This window comes from Diprion similis, chromosome 1 (genome assembly GCF_021155765.1).
Source record: "Diprion similis isolate iyDipSimi1 chromosome 1, iyDipSimi1.1, whole genome shotgun sequence".
Classification (NCBI taxonomy): Eukaryota; Metazoa; Arthropoda; class Insecta; order Hymenoptera; family Diprionidae; genus Diprion; species Diprion similis.
The window spans coordinates 7,930,219-7,954,577 of record NC_060105.1 but is presented as its reverse complement, the minus strand read 5'-3'; the positions used below and the strand labels follow the sequence as shown (position 1 = coordinate 7,954,577).

The 24,359-nt window shown below is 36.8% G+C and overlaps 2 protein-coding genes across 3 annotated transcripts; one reads left to right on the top strand and one right to left on the bottom strand.

The window, feature by feature from the left end:
- The first annotated feature begins 721 nt into the window (after nucleotides 1-721).
- On the top strand, nucleotides 722-23,803 carry LOC124409949 (cubilin). The gene is made up of 53 exons (XM_046888341.1): nucleotides 722-846; nucleotides 933-1,062; nucleotides 1,184-1,318; nucleotides 1,406-1,453; nucleotides 1,521-1,661; nucleotides 1,749-1,852; nucleotides 1,947-2,094; nucleotides 2,178-2,423; nucleotides 2,987-3,308; nucleotides 3,392-3,720; nucleotides 3,957-4,313; nucleotides 4,456-4,618; nucleotides 4,871-5,061; nucleotides 5,205-5,733; nucleotides 5,966-6,191; nucleotides 6,340-6,657; nucleotides 7,392-7,555; nucleotides 7,790-8,131; nucleotides 8,241-8,597; nucleotides 8,700-9,235; nucleotides 9,329-9,599; nucleotides 9,782-10,027; nucleotides 10,168-10,679; nucleotides 10,772-10,967; nucleotides 11,071-11,436; nucleotides 11,552-11,748; nucleotides 12,041-12,192; nucleotides 12,552-12,737; nucleotides 12,837-13,018; nucleotides 13,102-13,323; nucleotides 16,686-16,832; nucleotides 16,983-17,061; nucleotides 17,158-17,272; nucleotides 17,536-17,698; nucleotides 17,787-18,008; nucleotides 18,309-18,394; nucleotides 18,534-18,763; nucleotides 18,978-19,181; nucleotides 19,290-19,425; nucleotides 19,558-19,888; nucleotides 20,056-20,232; nucleotides 20,363-20,525; nucleotides 20,704-20,881; nucleotides 21,014-21,247; nucleotides 21,365-21,530; nucleotides 21,740-21,957; nucleotides 22,091-22,174; nucleotides 22,260-22,324; nucleotides 22,435-22,684; nucleotides 22,842-23,004; nucleotides 23,216-23,454; nucleotides 23,541-23,652; nucleotides 23,720-23,803. The coding sequence occupies exons 1-53, from the start codon at nucleotides 764-766 to the stop codon at nucleotides 23,722-23,724; spliced, it is 11,166 nt and encodes a 3,721-aa protein (XP_046744297.1). The 5' UTR covers nucleotides 722-763; the 3' UTR covers nucleotides 23,725-23,803.
- Nucleotides 13,448-15,692, bottom strand: LOC124410648 (muscle M-line assembly protein unc-89-like). Of its 2 annotated transcripts, XM_046890417.1 has the most exons (4): nucleotides 15,225-15,692; nucleotides 14,944-15,084; nucleotides 14,024-14,721; nucleotides 13,448-13,843 (listed from the first exon to the last, which is right to left on the bottom strand). In XM_046890417.1, exons 1-4 carry the CDS (start codon nucleotides 15,227-15,229, stop codon nucleotides 13,554-13,556), a joined length of 1,134 nt encoding a protein of 377 aa, XP_046746373.1. In that variant the 5' UTR covers nucleotides 15,230-15,692; the 3' UTR covers nucleotides 13,448-13,553. The 2 variants fall into 2 exon arrangements, with proteins under 2 accessions (XP_046746373.1, XP_046745533.1); XM_046889577.1 differs by having other exon boundaries at nucleotides 13,448-14,721; nucleotides 15,225-15,684.
- Nucleotides 23,804-24,359: the final 556 nt, after the last annotated feature.

The window sequence follows — 24,359 nt, the reverse complement described above, 5'->3', positions numbered from 1 at the left end:
TGTTTCCATAACAATTTCATTTCTTACTCTTCGAACAAAATCAGTAATCGAACACAAGTTTAGCCTCGCTAATAAGTATAATTATTACCGATGATCAATAACAATCAAAGGAATAAAATACTTTTCACGCGTAAGTTTGAGAAATCACGTACTTCAAATAGAAAGTCATGTACTACAACAAGATTGCATCTTGATGTTCACTAATTGTAAAATTTAACTTGTTCTGATCTCCTTATCTTAAAACCACTGATATAATATGCAAATGTTCATTAAAAAGCCAAAAAACCACATTGTATAATGAAACTAATGTGCAGTCAATATCATTATTATCACGTACCAATAAAGTTTTGAGTGGTTACCCTAAACGCGGCGTAATACTTGTTGTCACCTGTAATAATGATAATCTGAAGTATCAATTACCATTGTAAAACAAATTGGATCGCATGCACTCTAAATGACAGTCTCATAATATCCTGATCTATTGATTACAGATTTGTTCCTGCGTTGTTAGAAAGATATAAAAGTGCGTTGAACGATTCGGGAATTTCTCAGTTTCAGTGTAATTCGATATTGGGTGTTATTGAAAACGCCCCTTGGTTGAGCATTCGTTATCAGTGTTCAACCGAATTGCTACGCCTCTCGCCTATTCAGTTCGCTGGAAACAGTGGCTACGAGAGTGTCTGTTTTAACCCAGTAATAATATGTTATAGGTTTAATGTTTACTTTCGTATAAATATATCCGTAGAGATCATTTTTACACGACATGATCCTGGGTACGAGTCGATGGCTCGCTGCAGCCATCCTTTTTCACTTGTCGCGTATTACTTTCGCGTGGCTGGACGACAGGTGAGCTTTTTTCGTCTTAACTCACAACGCCTCGTTTTTTCGGGATAATTTTGCGACCTGCGTCTCGTTTTTTTTAAAATTTTCAGACCAGTCCTTGACGTGCGGAATGGAAACCTCTTCGTTACTAGTGCCAAGGACCGGAACATCACGCTAGAAACCGTCGGGACGAGCTACGTTACTGTTAACGGAATTGATCTGGTGTTAGCTGCAAGATCGGTGAGCTTGGTTCAAACGCAATATCTATAGACTTGAAAATTTCTATGAACTAACAATCAAAGACTAATTGCGTGATTTATCACTCGGATTTAAAAAAAAAAGTCTGCTTTATCATACTCAGGCCAAGGATGCTGCCCAGTTGGTCGAAAAATGGAAGTACGGAGCTCTCGCGGACTTGCAAAATACCGTCAAACAGCTCACCGAAAATTATGAGAACGTTGTGAAGACGGAATATGGACCCACCCGTCGTACGCCCGTAAGCTAATCAGTCTACTTTGTAGAAAATTTTATTGCGCATTATCTGTTGCAGTATTTGAAAAAATAAAAATCGTTCGAATTCCAGTCGGCCGACGCTGCCACCTCGGATCAATTCCGTCAACTCTCCATTGACGTAAGTGAAATATTTGGCATTATTGTTTTCTTTATTCTTTCGACTGACGATTGATTTCGGTCCGTAGCTGAAACAGCTACAGATGCGAGTCGAAGTCATCTGGAGCAAGATTGTAACTAATGAGTGCGCGAGTAATCCTTGCCAAAATGGCGGCACATGTGAGGACATGATCGACGGGTATAAATGCCGTTGCAGGGAAGGTTGGGAGGTATAAATTTTTGTTTGATAATAGAATCCTTAGATAAAACTTCATTAATCGAGCTTTGCGTAATTCGGGCATTCAATCACATTTCAGGGACCGCGGTGTAACGATGACGTCAACGAATGCGCCATATACGCAGGAACCGATCTCGGATGTCAGAACGGAGCTGAGTGTACGAATCGTCCTGGGACGTACGAGTAAGTTTATTTTCTTTTGAATAAAGCGATCTTGTCTAGATGAAATATTCACAAACAAGATCCGATTAACATCTTTGTCCTTGTTCAACAACAGGTGCAGATGCAAGGGACATTATTACGGTATTCACTGTACCAAACAGTCGATGGCCTGCAACAACGAAGATTCGCGCGATCTCTGCGGCCACGGTGTCTGCGTTTCTGTCTCTTCGGGGCATGCCGGGTACACCTGCATTTGCGAACAGGTAAGCATCGCGAATTTCGCCCTCGAATTTATCACACATCGCGCTCTTATTCAACACCGATGTCTTATCCGTTGATATCGCAGGGTTGGGAACGCGTCAGCGAAGAAAATCCGGCCTGCATTAAAGACGTCGATGAGTGCTCTGGCAAACATCCGGCGTGTTCGATCGACCCAATGGTGACCTGCGTCAATTTGCCGGGATCTTATACCTGCGGCGGATGTCCTGCGGGATATACCGGTGACGGATACAGGTGCATCGATATCGACGAGTGCACCGTCAACAACGGAGGATGCAGCATCCGTCCTCGCGTTGAATGCCTCAACACAAGGGTGAGCATTAGGGTGGTTCATTTTTCAGATTTCTTTTTTTGTTAGACTACCACTTGAAAAATTTGTAACAAATACTGAAAAAATATTGTCGTAAAACCTGGAGAAGATGGGACAATATTTAGAATATTTTTCGCTACTGATTATTGAAATATTTCTTATTTACTTTTATATGTACACCTTAAGGACTTGTATACATATATATATATATATATATATATATATATATATATATATATATATATATATATTAGTTCATTTTTTTCGTATCGTAGTCCAATTAATCAATCTTCATAAAAATCAGTACTGATAACGAAATAGGAAAATCAATATGATGTGAAACTCCTCTTTCGATGGCAAAAACTGCTGTAAAAATTTCTCCGAGACAATTAATCTTCCGGATAAAAGACGAGAACAGCCAATTGCTGATTGTTAGGCGCAGTTTGCTGTTGATTGGTGAACGCTTATATATACCACCCTAGTGAGCATGCAGGGCATCTATTTGTCGGGACGAGCACGGAGCTCGCTTGCAAACCCCATTAATCAACTTGACAATTCTATTACAGGGTTCAAGACAATGCGGTGCTTGTCCCTCCGGCTATTCTGGAAACGGAGAAATTTGTATATACGTCGGAGCTTGCACGATAGGTAACGGCGGGTGCCATCCACTCGCTACTTGCATTCACACCCCGGGCATGGTCGAGGGAACGGTGCAGTGCCGTTGTCCATCTGGATACATCGGCGATGGAATGGGGCCCCATGGTTGCTGGATGGCGAACGGGGGTAATATCGGACCCTCTGCATGCTCGAGCAATCCATGCAGCCATGGAAGTTGCCTGCCAATCGGAACGAACGACTACAGGTGCAATTGCCAAGCAGGGTATACAGGTGAGGCGGTTGTAGGTCACAGGCTGCCGTTGCTTCTGATGGAAAGAGAATCCGCTTTTTTAATTATCGTATAAATTTCTTAGGGATAAATTGTAACATCCGGAACAATCCTTGCGACCCTAATCCGTGCAGAAACCAAGGAACTTGCAGGCCCTCCGCAGACGGAAGTAGGGCCACGTGCAGATGCACTTCGCAATTCTCCGGGCCCCGGTGCACAACGCCTCGGCAGTCTTGTGGAGGTACCCTAACTGATCCTGCGGGTACGCTGCAATTCCCTACCTCTGGCAATGTATATCAAAACGGCTTGAGCTGTGCCTGGGCTATAACGACCAATACCTCTCTTGTCCTCAATGTCACATTCATCGCTTTCAAGTTGGAAAATTCAACGGATTGTCAGAACGACTTTGTCCAGGTGAGTTTGAAGCTGTTTGAAGACAATTATCTGCCTGAAGATTGTACAAACTGATTTATCGTGTCACCTGCTCTACACAGCATGTGTGACAAACATATGTTTCGAAGGTATTGGCCTGTTATTATGAAAGTGAAAAAGACAACATGGGACAAGAAAAAAACACATTAAATTTATGAAATAAAACTCTGTGGATATTATAATTACGCACATTCCATACATAATGAAATGATTCGTAGATTCACGATGGCGGAACAGCTGGTGATCACATGATTGGAAGATACTGTGGGGACCATTTGCCCAATGTTACAGGAACCATAGTATCATCTCGACACACACTGTACTTGTGGTTCCATTCAGATCACAGTATTTCCGACGATGGATTTACCTTGCAATGGAATTCGATAACACCATTGTGTGGGGGTGAAATAATTGGTGAATATGGAACAATACGTTCACCTGGATCGCCAGGCAAATATCCTCCGAACAGGGACTGTGATTGGCACGTGGAAACTTCTCCAGGGAAAAAAATTCAATTCATCTTTTACTCTATGGCACTAGAGGAGCGCCCTAATTGCGACCACGATAATCTAACGGTAAACATGTTTTCCGTATACGTTGTATTCTGCTACTTATAATTACCATATCATGAGTTCTCTTTCTCTCTCTTTCTGTCTGACCCCACAATGAGAGAGTTTGTGATACGCAGAATGAATGAAATACTTCCTTGTATCACAGATAAGAGATGGACCCGAGGAAAACAGCCAGCAATTAGGACTTTACTGCGGTCACACTCAACCTCCGCCACTGATTACACCTGGAAATGAAGCATGGCTGCATTTTTATTCTGACGAATCTGTACAAGATAGTGGTTTCCAAATTACTTTTTCGAGCATAGCAGGTAAAAAAATAGTACACATGTACATATAGTGATTACTACTTGAAGGCATAATGCTCCGAACACGATATTGGTTACTCGTACCATCCTGTAAAGTATAAAGGTGTCTTCGTTTGATTAAGGAATAAACATCCCTTACTATGCATTTATTAGAGAATCACCCTGCATAAGTGATGAATTATTTATAATAGATTAGCTGGCATTCTATTCAGAATTTGTGGATAAGTAAGACTTTCCTCATATATTATTTTACAGGTGCGGATGGATGCGGGGGAATTTATACAGCTCCTTCGGGTTACGTTACTTCACCCAATTATCTTGAACGGTATAGTGAAAATCAAGAATGCGAGTGGAAGATCCAAGTACCTAATGGAGAACGAATCAAAATAACATGGGTTACTCTAGACCTCGAAGATTCCCACAATTGTCGTTTCGACTATGTTGAGGTAACTTTCGACATATTTCCCATAATAGTTTACGGTTGAGTGAACACCTGAATTAATGATAAATATAAACAGTACATAATACGAGAAATACGGATATTGTACATTGTTAAAACAGATTCAATACCATTATTTTTGGTGAACAGCTGCTTGACGGTGATAACAGAGAAGCCCCGTCATTAGGAAGATTCTGTGGTCGTAATTCTGCTGCACTTCCGCCAAACAAACTATCTTCTTCAAATATTGTATTGATCCGATTTGTATCTGACTGGGCTTTGAACGGAAGAGGTTTCCGCTTGAATTACGAAGTCCAGTGTGGCGGAGAATTTACGGAGCCAACAGGTGTCATAAAATCACCATACTATCCAAATCCTTATCCTGCTTCAAAGACGTGTATCTACGGAATAATACAGCCAGTTGGCAAAGCCATAAGACTCATCATCCAGTCATTGGATATTGAGGAATTGCGATACCCCAACTGCCCTTTTGATTACTTGAAAATTCACGATGGTGATAGTGAAAATTCAACACTCATCGGCACTTACTGTGGTACCAATTCGTCAATTCCTGAATCCCCGATTATGTCGACCCATAATTATTTGTGGATCAAGTTTGTGTCAGATTCCTCGAACCATCATACGGGATTCTTGGCTACATATACAACTCTCGATGTCAGTAAGTATAAATTCAATTTTATTTCATTTAACTACAGAACAAAACAATGTATACAGGGAACAAAAATATCCGCATAAACCAGCTATAAGTATTTTCTGCACCTACAGAGTAATATTAAAATGCGAATATCAAATCTGAAGTACCTATCATTAATACACTTTTGATTTTCCAAAAACAAGGATCACTTCTGATTATTATAATCTAAAATGTACCTGTCGTTTATACCAACTAGGATGTGGAGGTATTCTTAAGGCACCTTCGGGAGTAATTCAATCACCATCCGCCATGAATTCGTATGACGAAACAGAAGACTGTACGTGGATAATTCAGGCACCACCAGGACTGATTGTAAAACTGGACTGGCACACATTTGATCTGGAAGACAGCTATGACTGTCGGTTAGACTATGTCGCAATATCTCAGAATTTAACAAGTACCTCAAAATTGGATATGGGAACGTGAGTCATATGATTTAGAATCTTTCAAGATTATATAAATATAAATATAATACAAACTAAGTTACAAGAGATAGCAAAATAGTTACATCTAAATAGTGGAATCATATTAGTAAACATGTGAATCCTATTATAATTTGTAATTTTTTAGCTACTGCGGCTCAACCGTGCCACTTACAATGATGACAGAATCACGAACGATGACAATTCAGTATCATACTGATCAATCTATCACTAAGGATGGTTTTATGGCTTCATATATATTTGTTGACGGCTCCAAGTTTTGCGGTGGAAACTATCACTCGTTAACTGGCGTCCTGACATCACCTAATTACCCCAACAGGTATCCAGCAAGAAGGACTTGCGAATGGATCATCACTGCCCCTAATAGACACCAAGTTGTATTAAACGTTACAGCGTTCGAGTTGGAAACGCATAGGTTTTGTGTACATGACTACCTTGAAATTAGGTAATAATATCCTCCTTTCATATCTCTAACCTGGCACAGATTTTTGCTTTGATTTTGCATTTAATTTATAGCTATTTGGATACAGGGAGATGTAGGACTAGAGGTTAACATGTGCATTAGGGTGGCGCAAATAAGCCAACTATTTTTTTTTTAGTCTCGTGTGACAAAATGTTAGTTTTTGATGTTTTAAGAGCTCACTCCAATGGACAGCTCAAAAAAAAAATTTCAAGAGGTCGCTCCAAATTAAAAAAAATGTCAAAAATCGTCAAAATATTAAATTAAAAAAATTATATTTTCAGTATCCTGTTTGATTTTTAATTCATGTCGTTGCGTATTTCTATCTATTTTTTTTTTTTTTTTTTTTTTTTTTTCTAAACGAGAGAAAAAAAAATTGTGAAATTTTAATATGAATATTGAAAGGTCGCTCGAAAAAATCTAAAGAAATGCAGCAAAAAATTGAAAAAAAATTATGTGCGACATTTCAAAATTCAAATTTTGAACTGAAACTTTCGGAAACTTACGTTTATTACGTTAATTTCTGACGTTTTGAAAAATGTGGAGCAACCTCTTAAAAATTTTTTTTTGAGCTGTCCTTTGGAGTGGGCTCTTGAAACATCAAAAACTAACATTTTGTCACACGAGACTCAAAAAAAAAAAAATAGTCGGTTTTTTGCGACACCCTAAATGCCTCTTATTGCTAGAAATTTTAGGACTAACTTTTACATTCTTTTCAGAAATGGTGGTCTCTCAACATCCCCTTTGATCGGGAAATATTGCGGAACGGAGATTGCAAATCAAATCATTCAGAGCTTTAGTAATAAAATGTATCTGAAGTTTGTCACAGACCACTCGATTAGTCGTTCTGGTTTCAAAATAGAATGGGACAGCAATACCGTGGGTTCGTAAAATTTTTAAATAACAATCAACTCTGCACTATATTACAAGTTGAATACTGTCGGTCATGTACAGTAAGCTGTTGCCAAGGAAATGAATTATTTAACTTTCTTTGTAACATTATTGAACGTCGAAATTCATTGACAGCTGCTTATAATTAGTAAAAAAAATTGAATGTATGCCTAAAGTCCAATGTTGCACTATAATTGATACATTATCTTTCGACAAATTTTTTCAGGTTGTGGCGGTACTTTAACCAATGTTGCAGGGAGCATCTCTTCCCCGAATTATCCTCATCCCTATACTCACAATGCTGTTTGCATCTGGCAGATTAAAGTTGCTGCTGGCAGTCATATTCAATTTATGATAGTTGACATTGAACTTGAAGAACAATCGAATTGTTATTATGATTATATAGAGATTTTTGAAGGACCCAATAGCTGGCGTGGTAAAAAATTAGGAAAATACTGCAAATCAAATATACCTCTGGTCATAAATACTACGACCAATACAGCAACCATACGTTTTCGCAGTGATTTCAGTTACAGTGGTCGAGGATTCCATATCAATTACAGGACTGGTGAGTGAAATTGGCAAAAACATCATTTTTAATAGATATAATACTTGTATGAGAGTTTAGTCAGAACTTGACTTAATTTTCTTAATACCATGATTTTAATTGCTTCCAGTGTGTCATAAAAAACTTATAGATTTCCGTGGAGTTATTGAATCACCCAATTTTCCAAATAATTATCCTAATCATGAAAATTGTAACTGGGTAATTGAGGCACCTAAGGGTAACAAGCTAAACATCACCTTTTCTCACTTTGAGTTGGAAGAGAATTATGACCACAGCCAATGCCAGTATGATTATTTGACGATAAAAGAAGGAGTAGATAATACACCGAATAGATTGATTGGAACGTATTGCGGCTCGATACACCCACCATCTAAAATCGTATCTACCCAATCTCAGGTTTTTCTACAATTTATTTCGGATGGTAGTGCACCTTACAATGGCTTTCGACTTGAATGGGTTGTCAATGGTGAGTCAAATGTTCAGATTTTTGCAAATAATCAGTACAAACATTGTTTGTAAGAAATAGCTAGTGATGATATATATTACCATGGTACTTCTCAATTCATAGGTTGTGGTGGTGTCCTGAATAAACCAGTAGGAACAATCACGTCTCCAGGGTACCCTGAACCCTATCCTGCAAATATTGAATGCAGGTGGACAATTGAGGTGGACTACACTCACAGCATAGAAGTTACTTTCGTCGATGTGAACCTAGAAACTGTGCAGGATTGTCACTTTGATAAACTTACCATTTACGGTGGAGCCAACACTGAAGCACCTATACTAATAGATACGTGCGGAATGAATAGTTCACATCCAAATATTTTTACAAGCGCAAACAACAAGATGTTGATCAAATTCGAAGCAGATCATAATTATCAAGGCACAGGCTTTAAAATAACGTACCGAAGCGTGGATATTAAGTGTGGCGGAAGGTTCACAACGCCAACAGGTGTCATAACTTCACCTAACTTCCCACAAAATTATCCACGCAAGCAGAAATGCGAATGGCTTATACAAATGCCACGGAATCATCATGTAAACCTTACATTCATCGAATTTGATGTTGAGCACACAACAAATTGTACCGACGATTATGTTAGAGTAGGTTGCATGGATCTAGAAATGTCTACTGTGCAAGATTTATTTCTATAACATTTATGTTAGTGTGATGTTCAATTCTAATGTATTTCACAGATTTATGACGGTTCCACAGAAGATGCACCTATACTGGGTTCTTACTGTGGCAACAGCAACCCTCCAACTCAAATTTCCTACGATAACGAGCTCTTGGTCGTTTTGAGATCCGATGTTTACGTTACACGGAAAGGTTTCAATGCTACCTATAAGATGGCATGTGGTGGACGCATTATTGCTGATCCGTCTGGATCTATCTCTATAGATTCTCTACTTGGCTTACATTCAGATGTATCCAACTGCACCTGGATCATTGTAGCAGCAGATTTTGGTAAGTTTCTTTGTCTTGATAATATAGCTCAATACAAACAGTGTACGACCACTAGTTAATTTGAGTATTTGGTAATTTCATTCGATTCAAATTTAAATCAGTTTAAGATATTTTCGTTAGCGAATTTACAATATATGCTTATCAATTTAAATTCTGTTTATCATGCGAATTCCACATTGCAGCGGATCACGTCACAATAAGAGTGACACATTTACAACTTACTAAACAATCTTGGCTTGACGATTGCGTGGAACGTTCTGTACAGATTTACGAAGGTGAAGGAACAGATGGACCTCTGCTGAAAAGATTGTGCTCGAACACAGTGCCTCCACCTCTCACTAGTCAAGGGAATGCTTTGACAATCCAATTGTCATCTCTTGATATGCATCTTTTAGGTTTTACCGCTATGTATTCTACACTCAATTCAGGTTTGTTTTGCAACAACGCTTTTAAGAGATTGTTGGTGGAAAAATTAACTGTAGTACTGGTATCTGATAATATGGATGTACCATTTCAGTATGTGTACTTTATTACCTTACTAACAATTCCTAACAAAAAAAAATTACAGCATGTGGAGGAAATTATACATCAGAAGATGGCACGATTGCTACGCCGGGATATCCAGATAATTACCCTCAAAACGTTGAGTGTGTTTGGATATTCCCAGTATCTCCGGGAAATTCTATAAGTTTATCCTTCAATGATTTCGCCATTACGGAAAATCCCAACTGTAATTCAGATTACTTAGAAGTGCGCAAAGACAATGCCATTGGCAATCTAGAAGGCATTTATTGTGGCTTGAGTAAAAGTAACATAATTTCAAACAAAACTCTATGGATGAAATTTGAAAGTTCAAATATAACAGCTGAGAAAGGGTTCAGTGCCGAGTACCACTTATTGCATAACAACGAGTTAACAGGACCCACTGGCACAGTTACCTCACCACTATACCCGCGACCATGCGTGCTTGACGGAGTGTATTCATATCGTATTACAGTTGACTTTACGCAGTCAATACGAATTACTTTTGAAGATTTCCACCTTGAGACATTTACAGTCGATTGTGACCTTTTGCTTACTGTGAGTATTCCAGATCTTGTTCATTTACATCTGTATAGTACACACCAGGCAGCTTACATTTTATTCATTTTATTTGAAAATTATGTTTTTAGATATATGACGGATACGATGCAAATGCACCTAAACTGGCCGAAAAATGTGGCCTGATATTACCAGAGCCCGTACAATCCTCTGGTAATGTAGTTTACATTGTGTTTTCTACCAGATTAGTAAGAAGTGGCAGCTGGTTCCACCTAAGCTGGTTACAAATTCCTCGTGATACAGATGTATCTCCAGTTGATACGAACCGTGAGTACATTTCAGGCAGTCATTCCAGTACTTGTAATGATATGATATAGTGTCAATATGTTAATCCACTGATATTATAAATTGCCTTAAATTAACTGTGTAGAATGCGGGGAAATCATATCACTCTCAAATTCGGTGAATAGTACTTATGCATTCCATTCGCCTGGATGGCCTGAGGGTTACACCGACAACCTTGACTGCAGTTGGACATTTGAATCACCTCCTGGAACGCATCTTGCTTTGACGTTCAATACCTTAGATCTCGAAGAAGATGCGACTTGCCTCTTAGATCAAGTCAAAATTTATTCAGGAAATTTTCTGGCCATGCAACGCGAATGGTCTTACATTGGAAGCTTTTGCCATCCTAACATGACATACACGCTTATAAAAACTTCCAATTTAATGAAGGTCGAATTCCACACTGATTCGTGGATTAATAAAACTGGATTCTCAGCGCGTGTTTATAAGGGTATGTTTCAAAATTCACTGAAGAACTGCAAGATTATCAATATATATTTTAAAGCCTACTATTGTTCCGACATCGTACATGCTGAAATACCCGCTCAATAATTATATGTTTTCAGTTTGTGGCGGTCAGTTAAATGGTCCAAATGGAGTAATAGAAGTTAATTCCACATCGCCAACCGGGCGGCAACTTTGGTCAGTAACATGTCAATGGAACGTTACAGTAAGACCAGGGAGAAAGATAGAAGTTACTATTATTGACTTGAACATACAAAGTAGCACTGATGACTCAGCATGCAGTAATAACTACCTTATGGTAAGATAACATTTTTTACATACTCACCATGTTTTTTACACTAATTATGTTAGTGCTATTCGATCGATTCAAATTTCTATCGAATAAGATAATTATGATTAATTATATGTAACAGAATATTAGATCGTTCTCGCTCAGATTTAACAATAAGTAGGATATAGATTTTGTCAATCTCATACTTATATTGGCCTGAAGGGTTCATGATGGAGTGTTCTAGCTACAAGATTTCTTCCATGATATAGCATCAATCTCACTCGTATTAACGAAATTACCATTTCACTGGTGTTTATAGTTGAAAAATGGTGGCTCAGGTGCTTCTCCTCTTCTCGGCAATGGCAAGTATTGCGGCCACAATATTCCAGATCTGCTGACAACAACTGGAAACCAGCTCTATGTCTACGTGGTTGGGTCAAAGCCTGGGACTCAGTTCAAATTATCATATCGGTAAAAATATTCCCAACTTTCTTTTATAAATCGTATTGCATTTAATACCAGGATCACCCCTTATCAAAATTAGTAGGATCGATTCATGGTCTCCAGTAGTAAAGTAATGATCTCTAGCAGTCCGAATTACCGAAGTATTGCAATATTAATTTCCCTTGGAGGAGTCCTGTAATAATTCGCGAATACTTTGTACTTAAACGTTATTCTTGTACTCATCAAATATCAAAACATGAGTTTTCTTTTTCCTCGATTTAATCATATGATTTGTCTCCATCTCTAATCCAGGAATATATTTTAACACTGTCTCACCATGTTAAATACTACTTTTCTTCCACGCTACCGCAATACATTTTTTACAGGGAAGTGGGAATCAATTGCGGTGGTTCATACCGTTTAACAGATGCACTCAAAAGTCTGGAAATAAAAACACCAAACTTTCCCAATATTCCAGACCCATATACAGAATGTTTTTGGACAATCATGGCACCAAGTGGACAACCAATCATGATCCATTTCGAATCTTTTGACTTAATAAGTAGTCTCAAGTAAGTTCTATACCCAGCATGAATTAAAATCGTGCATAATATATTGGAGTCGATCCATCCAATTTAAAATTACAATTATTGTGTAAATTATTTTTGCAGTTGTGCCAAAGAGTATTTGGAAGTTAGAGATGGCGGAACTGATTCATCATCGCTTATGGGATTGTTATGCAGGGATGAAATACCCAGTAGTATGATTACGACTGGGAATTTTATGTACCTCCATTTTTATACAGATGATGAAAATCCTAAGACGGGATTCAAAGCTGTTGTGAGCATTGAAAGTAAGCTAATAAATACAGGCCTAAATAATTTCATACCATATCAGATTTTCTCAGAAAATGTAATTGAATTATGTTATTTGAAGACATTTGTGGTGGAACTCTAAGAGGGAGATTTATGAAAATACATTCACCTAATTACCCTTCACCATATCCCAGCCATACTACTTGTGTTTGGCGTGTTTTGGGACCACCTGGTCATACAATGAAGCTACAATTCCAAGACATCAATCTACCTAGTCGATACAGATGCAGTTCCACTGACCATGTCGATATCTCAGCGCAAATAGGAAACAACCGTAGTAATGGTAAGTTATTGCATGCTTTTCACGGTGAACAATATTCAGCATACATGCAATAAAGCAATACACATATAGGTATATATACAATAATATATTTATATAGTTACACCTTTTCCAAAAAATCGGTTCGAATATTTATTTGTTAATTATCACATTTCCTATTTAATATAGTTTTCAACCTTTTATCTGGTTGAAAAATTATTTGAACTACTTATGTGTATTTGCAAACGTGAACGTCACACTGTGTCACTGCCATCTTGCACAACATTTTCACTGATTGATTCTTCTCCGTTCGAATTTTTCTCTTCGGCATTATTATCTCGGGCTTTATTTTCTTGTGCTGACATTTGCTCCATATCTTCTTGTTTAGTACCTGCTACACTATTTTTTACAACATCATTCGCATGACATTTAGATTCTTTAGGTCTGTAACAAGTTTTGCTTTGCTCAGTCGCATGATCATCTTCCAGATTACAAGTACCAGACTTATATTTGTCTGGCATATCTGTTTCGTATATCGGTGTATCTGGAACATTTAATTTACAGTCATTTATTCGAGGCTTACATTCCAATTCATCTTCAGAGATTTTTTCCGAAATTTTTTGTTTCGCGTTTTCATTCTTTGCTGTTTTTTTTTTTATCAACCCATCCTCGTTCAAATAGTAACTATTTTCTGGTAAATCATTCCGATATTTAATTTTCTTACCATCTGGTTGAACAGGTTTTGTAATTTCGTGATTTTTCTCCTCTGGCGATTCAGACTCTTTCAAGTTGATATTTCCCTTATGTAGATCATTACTGTTATTATTGTGTTTCTGCTTTTTAATTTTCTCTGAATTCATTTTCTGTTTTTTAAATTCTTTACTTTCTCCTCTCTTATCATTACAATCTAATGCAGAGGTGGTCTCTTTAGGTGACTGTATGTCCGAAACTGGCTCGGAATTTACAGAAAACTCCTCTTTAAGTTTACTATCCACTGATTTGCCAATACCACACCCAGATTTTTTCGTGACTTTATCCTTAGATTTCTCTCTCTTTGATGCTGGATCAAAATTGGAGTGCGCGTTCTTTTTAAAGCCAGCCAGGTAGCCGGCAGCGTTATCCAAAGTTTCGTTTGGTGCCTCGAGCTCGGTAGATCTCTTACTTTTCTTAGATTTAGCTTTAGCTACTTTATCGGTATGCTTATCATTCTTAACATTTTCTTTACTTTTACTAATTTTGTTTTGGCTCATCTTTCCACTTTTTTCTTCATAATACATTTTTCCATTACGTTCCTTTGATTCTTCCTTCAGAAATTTACCGGCATCAATCTTCTCATTTGCTTCTCCATTACGATGTTGCCCCTTTTTTTTAAGCACTTCTCGTTTTTCGATACGGGATTTTTTTTTGTGATCTAATTTGTTCCTAAAAAAATATTTTACAAGTTATCTTAAATTTTGTACTATTATTAGTGAGAAGGAGCTAAGATTTCAAGTACCTCAAAACTCCTTCAGTTTATCAATATTCATAATCAATAAGTTTTTCCGAAACAATGTTGTTGAAAATTACATTCCTCCATATTTATTTTATTATGTATCAAAGATTTCGAGCATATAGATATATTACTCAACCTAATAATCAGCTTACATAGAATAATGGTCTTCTGTTGGATTTGACGACTTATGGCGATATTTTGATGCATCACCAGAATCTCTTTTTGTCTTCACTGCCGCAGACTCGAGTATAATACATGCCAGTATTAACAGTATCGGAATGCTAAACCACAACCTGTAAAAATGTATTTGTTAACATCAAATGCATCTCCTTCAAACCTGTACAATGAACTAACTGCTGACAATTAAAATATTACAGCTAGTCTTTATATGAAAGTCATACAATCTCTGTATTTGAAAATCACTGAAACTCACCGCATGTTTGAATAATTGTGTGAGGTGTAAACGATTTAGTGGTAAACTTCCGTTCTCAGTAAATTAAATCGTTAGATTACAATATCGGCTCGTTTATGAACGACTCACATAATACACTGTGATGTTATGTGCTGGGTGTTGCCCTTTATACTGAGCTAAAAGCTGGTGATCTTTGAGTAAACGTTATGCTGTTTTTTCTTTCCTCACCACAATGAGCGATGTTGATACAATCAGAACAGTAGCCTTGGAATAGAAAGGTCGTATGTATCAAAACCAAGATAAGTGAAACCAAGTCCCAAGTAAAATAGCCAACAGACAGTTGTGTATTTATATATATATTATAATGAATTCGACCAGGGTGCATGAAATTGTAAATTGTAAGTGTAATATCCAAAACCCAAATGCATGAAGTGTCGTGCACCGTTTTGTATCACGAGTACCTCAGAATCTATCGGCAAGGCATGCATGTTTAAAATATTTCTACACCAACCTGTATGACAATTCGTGATATTATGATACTAATGCTGTGTCTGGACTAACACATGAATGTAAGAGCACGCTATATGTGCATATGATGTATATTACCATATGAATATTAGTTCTATTTACGTCAGCCGACAGCAGGAAAGCCTATGCTGAACTGGAATTTTATATCTTCTAATTGCAATTAGTTCTGCGCACTTCATATCCCACGAATTTCTGAAATAATGAATGTGAATTACAGAGATACATGAATCAGAATTTCCCTCATGTAAAGTCTATACTGTTCAATTCTGCTAGCAATCATTAATAATAGTACTATTAAAACTGATTTATTAATTGAAAAACCGTGTGGATGTCTGCTTTTGAGCCACAGTCTGAAAGTCAGGACTGATTATATACATTATTACCGTTTCTTGATCAATAGGAAAATTTGTCATTGCTCATTGTCAGTAGCTATAATTTTATCAAACGTAGTGCGTTTCGTTTAATTCTTGAGAATCTGTAACTTTTACTCCACAAATGTACGGTATAATTATTGCAGCTGTAGTATATCAAACATATCTTGGCAGATGATATCTCCCTTGTAATTATATGCTTATCTGTTTGCAGTTCAGTATTTTTAATCGCATGAAGCTAGCAAATTGCATAAAAGGTCATTCGCTTTGCAACGCTATAATTTTTAATGCAATAATAAACTATTTCTATTTTTGATAAAAGCTAGTATTTAGAATACACATCCTTGGAGGATAAATATTAGACATCAGTATTACAGGTACCGAGTCATCCTCAGTACTTCTATTTAGCTAATGCACTTTGGATGTGTTATCATGAATATCATTATTACATTGTTCAATTGTTGTTGGCACATGAGCGAAATTTTTACAGGCTAATTGTATCAAAACGATGTATGTACACCAACATAAATACTGTTTCGGATAATTAATAGAAATTAGTAATATTTTCATTACCTTTCGGCAGTACTGCAATTAGGACAATATTGTAGAAGCAATAATCCTGGGATAATCGAAGCACCAGAAAATAATCTATTGATCAACTTCACAACCATGGGTAACAGTTATACTACGTTCAGAGGATTCAGTATGAACATATCAAGTTCTTTAGAAGGTGATTAGTAAACTCTTTGTATCATAATTTCCCACTTATAACTTATCAATGCACTAATTGTACAATTATCATTTTAATTAGCTACCAATCTACTGTTTTTCTTTTCAATGTTACTTACATGGGATATTGAATAATAATTGACTTTTGTAGCTTGTGGTGGTTACCTTGTGGGTTCATCAGGTGAATTCAAATCACCTGGATATCCTAATCGAGGAGTATCCAAATACAGGTAAATTTTTCGCATTGAGTATGCTCATTGAAATTAATCTAACTAGACAATTATTGATGGTGCGAGTTTTCCAATTTATGTATACCATTATTGCAGGGGATGTGTATGGAGAATAACGATGCCAGAAGGGTATCGCATTAAAGTGGAAATCTTAGATATTGGTCTCGGTACTGGAAATCGAAGATCATTCTGGTCTACATCGCAGATTTCTGTATGTATAACTTGAATGCGTGCTCTACACTGAAGAAGTTTAAGGGGACATGAAAGATTCTGATAGAATATTATAGAATGGGATTCAGAAACACCTTAGACTTGAGATGACTTTATATCATATTTGTGAACGCTAATCTATGATTTTCTTTAATAGCTAATCACGATCTATAAAAGCCTATCGGATTTCTTGAGCAGGGTGTCGGTATTTATTGACCCATACAACAATCAATACACTCAATAACTTATGTTTATTTCTTACAGTTTACTAATGACTTGAAACGAATGTCTCGTGCAAAAGTAATTACATCTGGCTCTACAGAGAGGGAAATTTACAGCACTAGTAATACAATGTCGGTCACTTACTGGTCAGCTTCTATTGCCCACAAAGGTTTCAAAGCTCGTTATAGCAGTATTGCGCCAGCTTGTAAGTTTGCTGATTATGGTTTCATGACATGATATTTCCGAATGGTGATTCACTGTGCGACCTGAAACATTGATTCATTATTTGTTAGTATGTGGAAGTGCAACGACAGATGATCAAGGTATTTTGATCTCTGATCAAAATCCTGTCTACAACATGAGTACTTTTTCGTGTAATTGGAAAGTCTCTTCGCCTACAATGAATGCAACCGATCAAACACTTGCATTGACCATATCTGGAATTGTTGGTAAATCTAATACGCTAACAACAATTAGTAATTGCCAAAATGCACCATCTTACATCCTAATAAGCGGTGAGTTACCGATCTCTTGATCAGTTTCCTTTTATTTTATTCAGTGTAAAATTTGTGACATTACATTTTATTTGAAAATACAGATATTTTTTAGTTTACTACCTTTTTTTTTATACGTTTCCAATATTATATGTGCTCTAGTAGTGACAAATATTTGTGCCTTGATTACGGTTTCTGATGAACCATTTGTTTATCGAAGTCGATTATATGAAACACTCAGGTATAAAGGAATCAAATTTACCAGCCGACAGTTTTGTATGTTTTGGTATAAAATCATCCAATATTTCTTATGAATTGTAGGTGATAGTGAAGTGATATCGTGTATCTCTGGAAATTTCACTCAGGACATTGTCGTTCGTAGTCCCATGTCAGTCAATAAAATTACTGTGAGTAAACGCTTACTGTAATACGCTAATTAGATACGTTCGTTTATTGTTCTGATAATTTTCAATGTTTATGAGATATACGTTCGAAAAATTAGAACAGATTTGTTATTTTGTCAAATTTTTTTAATCATTTTAATAGAGTGTGAAAAGTTCTTGGGGATCGCCGAACGTAAACTTCACAATTAATTATCGCTGGCATCAATGTGGTGGAATACTAAGCGGCCCTTCGCATACTATTTCTGCACCTAGAAGTCAAGTACATCCTATTGAATGCACCTGGTATGCAAAGTTTCCAGACGATGAAGAGACTATTACATTGAGTTTTACAAAATTGAATATATCATGTGATAATGGCTATATTCTCATAAGGTAATGAATTTACTTTTTGGGTTATTGCTATCAATTATATCTCCTATAACGTGTAAAATAATTGTACCGAATCATTAGAGTAATGCTCACCTATGTATAGATAACGTACGGGCCACGGAATATTCAATCTGAGTCTTATTCGAAAATTAATATACTAATTGATATTTCAACAACATGAACATCTAATTCTCACTACATTCAAATCTTTTAACAGGTACGGTGGTCCATCGTCACCACTAGATAAAACAAAATATTGTGGATACGAGATACCAAAAAACATAACATCGGTATCAAATATGTTATGGATCGAATACCATAGTAGCGCCTCAAGCAATGACTTTGAAATTCAGTTAAACACGATTCAAAATGTTTGTGGCGGACTGATGCATGGAAGAAGCTCAGACATTTCTAGCCCCAAGTATGAATTATTTATAGATATATTATTAATATTCCGATTCTCAACTAGTATATAATCTAGTGCTAAAAGTTACTGTGATATTTAATTTTATCATACTAATTTCTTCAGCTTCCCGCAAAAATATCCGAACAATGCAGAGTGCACATGGTTCATAGAAGTGGAAAATGGCTATCATATTGGATTGGTGTTTGAGGATCGTTTCCACCTTGAACAGAGTACAAATTGCACAAACGATTTCATTCAGGTATCTTCATGACACCCATAAATTGGGCAATTTCTCATTTCTATTCGTTAGTTTTCTCACGAAGATATTGTACTGTTTTTTTCATAAATAAACTGTAATTAAATTATTAAGATTAATAATATTTTATACTAGATGTTTGACTGGAAAGAAAATTTGGTCACTGGTACCACTTATTGGTCAGATCTTGGCAAAGTATGTGGACGATCTCGCCCATCACCGTTCAATTCAACTTCAAATAGAATGAAGGTTTTGTTCCGGTCAAATGAGGTACAACAAGGTGACGGCTTCCATGCTCGATGGAATGTGAACTGTGGTGGCACTTTGATCGTCTCTAAGTCAGTACAGTACCTCACGTCACCTGGGTGGCCTGTTCTCTACGAAAACAACCTCTCTTGCGAATACACGTTTTTAGCACCTGGGAAGAACTTCATTATTGAGTTTACATCCTTTGAATTGGAAAGGGGTAAGTTGAAGTTATTGATGGTCACAATATAAGTATGAACAAAGCAATGTAGCCCTGATGTTCTTTGATATCTAGTGCAAGTGGTAGGCTGTATTCTGTATTCTTCAATGCTTTCTTGATTACCTACTCTGATGAAACACAAAAAAACCTGTAATGATTTTTTTCAGGTGTAAATTGTCGGCAAGACAATGTTACTATAAATTATTCTGATTACCGGGATCCGTCCATTTGGTGCGGTATCAAAATTCCAAGTAAACAAAGAACTTATTCACGTTTAGAACTAAGTTTCAAGACAGACGCAACTCTACGAAGGCGGGGATTCGAACTGAAATATTATATTGATGGTGAGTCTGTTGATATTGTAGTTTTTAAGAGTTGCCAGTAATTTGAACATCACTTTCATACACTCAATCCCACTATATTGTCACACTTCAATCTCATCTTGATAATCCTAGTCATTCGTTAATTTTACAGAATGTGGTGGTGAGATTACCGAACCTAGTGACATAAGATCACCATCGCTGGACGAAAGTGGTAATTACTATGGTGGAATCAACTGTACTTGGACAGTACGTGCACCACCTGGAAAAGCTGTTGTTCTCAGATTCGAGTCTCTCGAACTCGAACATTACGGAAAGTGAGTATTAAATTAAGAAGAACCCTAATTGTATGCTTGATTAGGGAAATTAGTGAAAATATGTGAGCAATTATCTATTTTCTCGCAAGTCTGACAGCAATGACCACATGTATATTTGAGTAAAAAATTTGGTAGAACGTGTAATTTACTACCATACCGTGATATATTACCGTTTCAGGTGTAGGTATGACTATATAGCCATATACAACACATCGGTCATCGACGAACATAGTGAGCCAGATATATTTTGTGGTACCATGAGCGATGTTCCACTGTTCAAGAGATCAGACGCCGGCTCAATGATTATAAATTTCGTTACCGACTTTAGAGACCACTTCAAAGGATTTCGTGCTAAGGTACATTTGGACGAAAAGTGCCAAAGAGTTAATAATAATCTTTATCCTTGAGTCCGCTCGATCATATTTTTTGTCATATTGTATGAATATGAAGTTTAGCACTATATATATTAGATATTATTCGTTCTGCAGGTTTTCTTCAGTACTAGTATAGCAGCTGGATGTGGTGGTGTTATCACCCTTAATTCTCAACCGCAAATATTTAGAACCCAGAGAGGTGCAACATATGAAGCATTTGAAGACTGCCATTGGGTTGTAAGGGCACCACGCAACAGTTATATTAAACTAACCATAACTGGCATCGATCTAAAAAATTCCAACTCTACAAGCGGAAATAAGAAGAAATGCTCTGGTGATTTCTTAGAGGTAGGAAACGATCACTAGCCTTATCATTAATGGGTACCAAGAATATATCTATACTCCTATACATATATTCCGCCACGTGTAGAATATATCATATAGTTTATTTTTTTTCTGCTCAAGATTCATGATGGTGACAATCAGTATTCTGAGCTGATAGACTTTTACTGTGGAAATATCGTGCCTTCCACATTCATTGTATCGTCCTCAAACAGAATGTGGATCAGACTGGTGACTGACGGCTCGCTGAATGGCAATGGACTGACTGCTACATTGGAAAGCCTCCCTTGTGAGAACGTGTTATTTTTCGATAATTCTCACTTACATAAACTTACACTTGCATGAAAAATTACTACAGCAAGTTGCGGTTGACCTTGTTTCAGACGATTTGTGATTATTCTTCTTGAGGATTGCATGCGGTACAATTTTGAATGACTTTGTTATCTGCTGCTTGCTATTTAATTCTGTACATTGTTTCTAAAAGTTTTTCTTTTGCAGCACCTTGTGGCAATCCAATCTTGACAGTTTCAAATCAGACAGGAGACCTCACTTCACCAGGATTTCCTTCGACGTACAGTACTGGATTAAGGTGTCATTGGATTCTGTCAACATCAAAAACAGAAAACTTTCAATGGTTTACTATTCACTTCGACCATTTTGATTTGGAAAGTTCCGAGAATTGTAATGACGAAAAGTTGACGATCATCGATAAGGACGTTAGTCTTTTTCTATATTTCATTTGGAATATATTGCATGCATTTGTATCCACTTTCCCAATCCATACTTATATACATGTAGTGATGTTACAATAATTCAGTTACGCGACTGCAATAAAACATTATTTTCCAGTCACGGACCTACGTCAGTGAGGGCTTCGGGCGTAACGTTATATATTATGGCAGTAACGATCGTGAGGAAGCGCAGACTTGGATAGTAAGATATATTTGAATACCATTTGATCGTTGGTGTCAACTTGATCTTGTAAATCATGTTTGTACAATATCAACCTAATTTGTAGGGTGGTTATGGAGCAGACACAACTTACTCGTATTGTGGAAATAGAACACCACTAAACTTTTACAGGTACATTTGACAATAATTCTAATGCATTTACTAATATCTTTTTTTCCAATGACAGTGGTATTAGAACTTATACTTGCAACGTGAACAAAAAAGTGATCAATTCTTTACAGCTCTGGAGGAAACCTGGAAATTAAATTCATATCCTCTCAAAATCCAAAATCAAGGCATACTGGATTTAAGCTGGAGTACAGTACGAATCTCTGCAATCGCAATTTCACTGGTGAACAGGGTCGCATTGTCCATCAGGGTTTACTAGATTGCTGGTTTACAATCACTGCTCCAGTTGGCCACACAATTTCGCTTTACTTTACGAAATTTGATTTATATGACAGCAGGGCCTGCACCAGTAATGCTTTGCAGGTATAAAATAAACTATAAATGTGTACTCAAGATTTATACTTTCAACGTTGCAGATAGTACTTTTGTATTAGGTGATAATCTTCACTTTAATTTATAACTACAAAGAGTGTTATAGTGGTCAGCAACGAAAAATATAAGTATGTTAATCTACTTTCAGATACGCGATGGTAATTTCAGTGCTAGTGTGTTGGACCAAATATGTGGAGTAGAATTGCCAAGCCCTATATTCAGTTCTGGAAATCAGCTAAGTTTGCATTCATGGTCTAGCAATCCTGTCGGCTATCCAGGCTACGATATAACTTATACAACAACTGACAAAGGTGAAGAAGATAAACAAAAGCTTTACGACTTATTAATAATCTCACAGAGACAGCTTATTTTCTCTGTACTCATTCTCTATGGAAAATAGTAGGAGGAAGAGAAGTTCATGAATGCTCGTTGCCTAAACTGTGAAACTCTTTTCTGCATTCTATGCTTGTCTCTCTTGCATCATCATTTGTTCATCAATTTTGTCCACTATATATGTTATAGGAAGAGGCTGCGGAGGAAAACTTTATAATTATGCAGGTCGTTTTACATCGCCATTATACCCAGCACAATACCGCAATGCGAGCATATGTATTTGGGAAGTGAGCGTACCAGTGGGTCATCTTGTCGTGTTAGAGTTTGAAAATTTCAACACAGGATCAGAACTAACTTGCTACACCGACTTTCTACAAGTTGTTGAAAATTATCAAGATACATCATCTTCAAGCCAATTTTGTGGGCCTGTCAGTATTTCAAGTATTAGATTAGTAATGCTGATGTGACTTAACTTTATTTTCGACACTAGTAACAATTCTGTTGATGGTTACAGCGCCCACCAAGTACGTATAGAGCACACACCAACACAGTGAAAGTGGAATACTATACTTCAATAAATAACGGAGGTACGGGTTGGACAATATCCTTCTCAGCTGTACGCCACGGTAAGTATAAAGCCGACATTTCTTTTTTTGAAAAGATTTCAGTTTTATAAGTGAATTCCATTTTCAGTGTAACGCATTGACAATTGATACATTGTCTGAACTCTCTTGATCACAAGATATTTTTTAACATCTTGTCTACATGATCCAAGCTGAAAGTTTAATTAATAATGCAAAATATATGCGTCAAGAATGATATGTACAGTAAATCGTCATTAACATAGAAGAAAATAAAATTGATGTAAAATTACAACTTAAAGAAGCCTCAATGTAAATTCTGTATCGAACTGTTAGTGCATGGTCGTCTCCTGCATGTGCAGTTATTTTAATAGCAATACGAATGAGATGCAGCGGAGAATTCCAAGGGAGTGCCTTATGGCAAACAATCCATTATAGATACATTTATGTTCGGTCGTTTCCAGTTAGGCGCATTACCTTGCGCAATTTATTACGCCATTTATCAACAAATGGTAATTCATACATTCTTTTAATGAGAATGTAAGAAATATGTGACAAAAAATACGGTTGAAAAATATTTTCAACGTCCGAACAGTAATGATCTCTTTTTTGCCTCAGTGACTGCGCTCTGCGCGTCCTTGTACGCATGATCGTATTACGACTAAATGAATTAGTGTAAAACGCGAAAGGAAACACGCGTTATTTGACGAGTGTCATGTATGCACAGTAGCTGGTATCTGAAAAGATAGTAG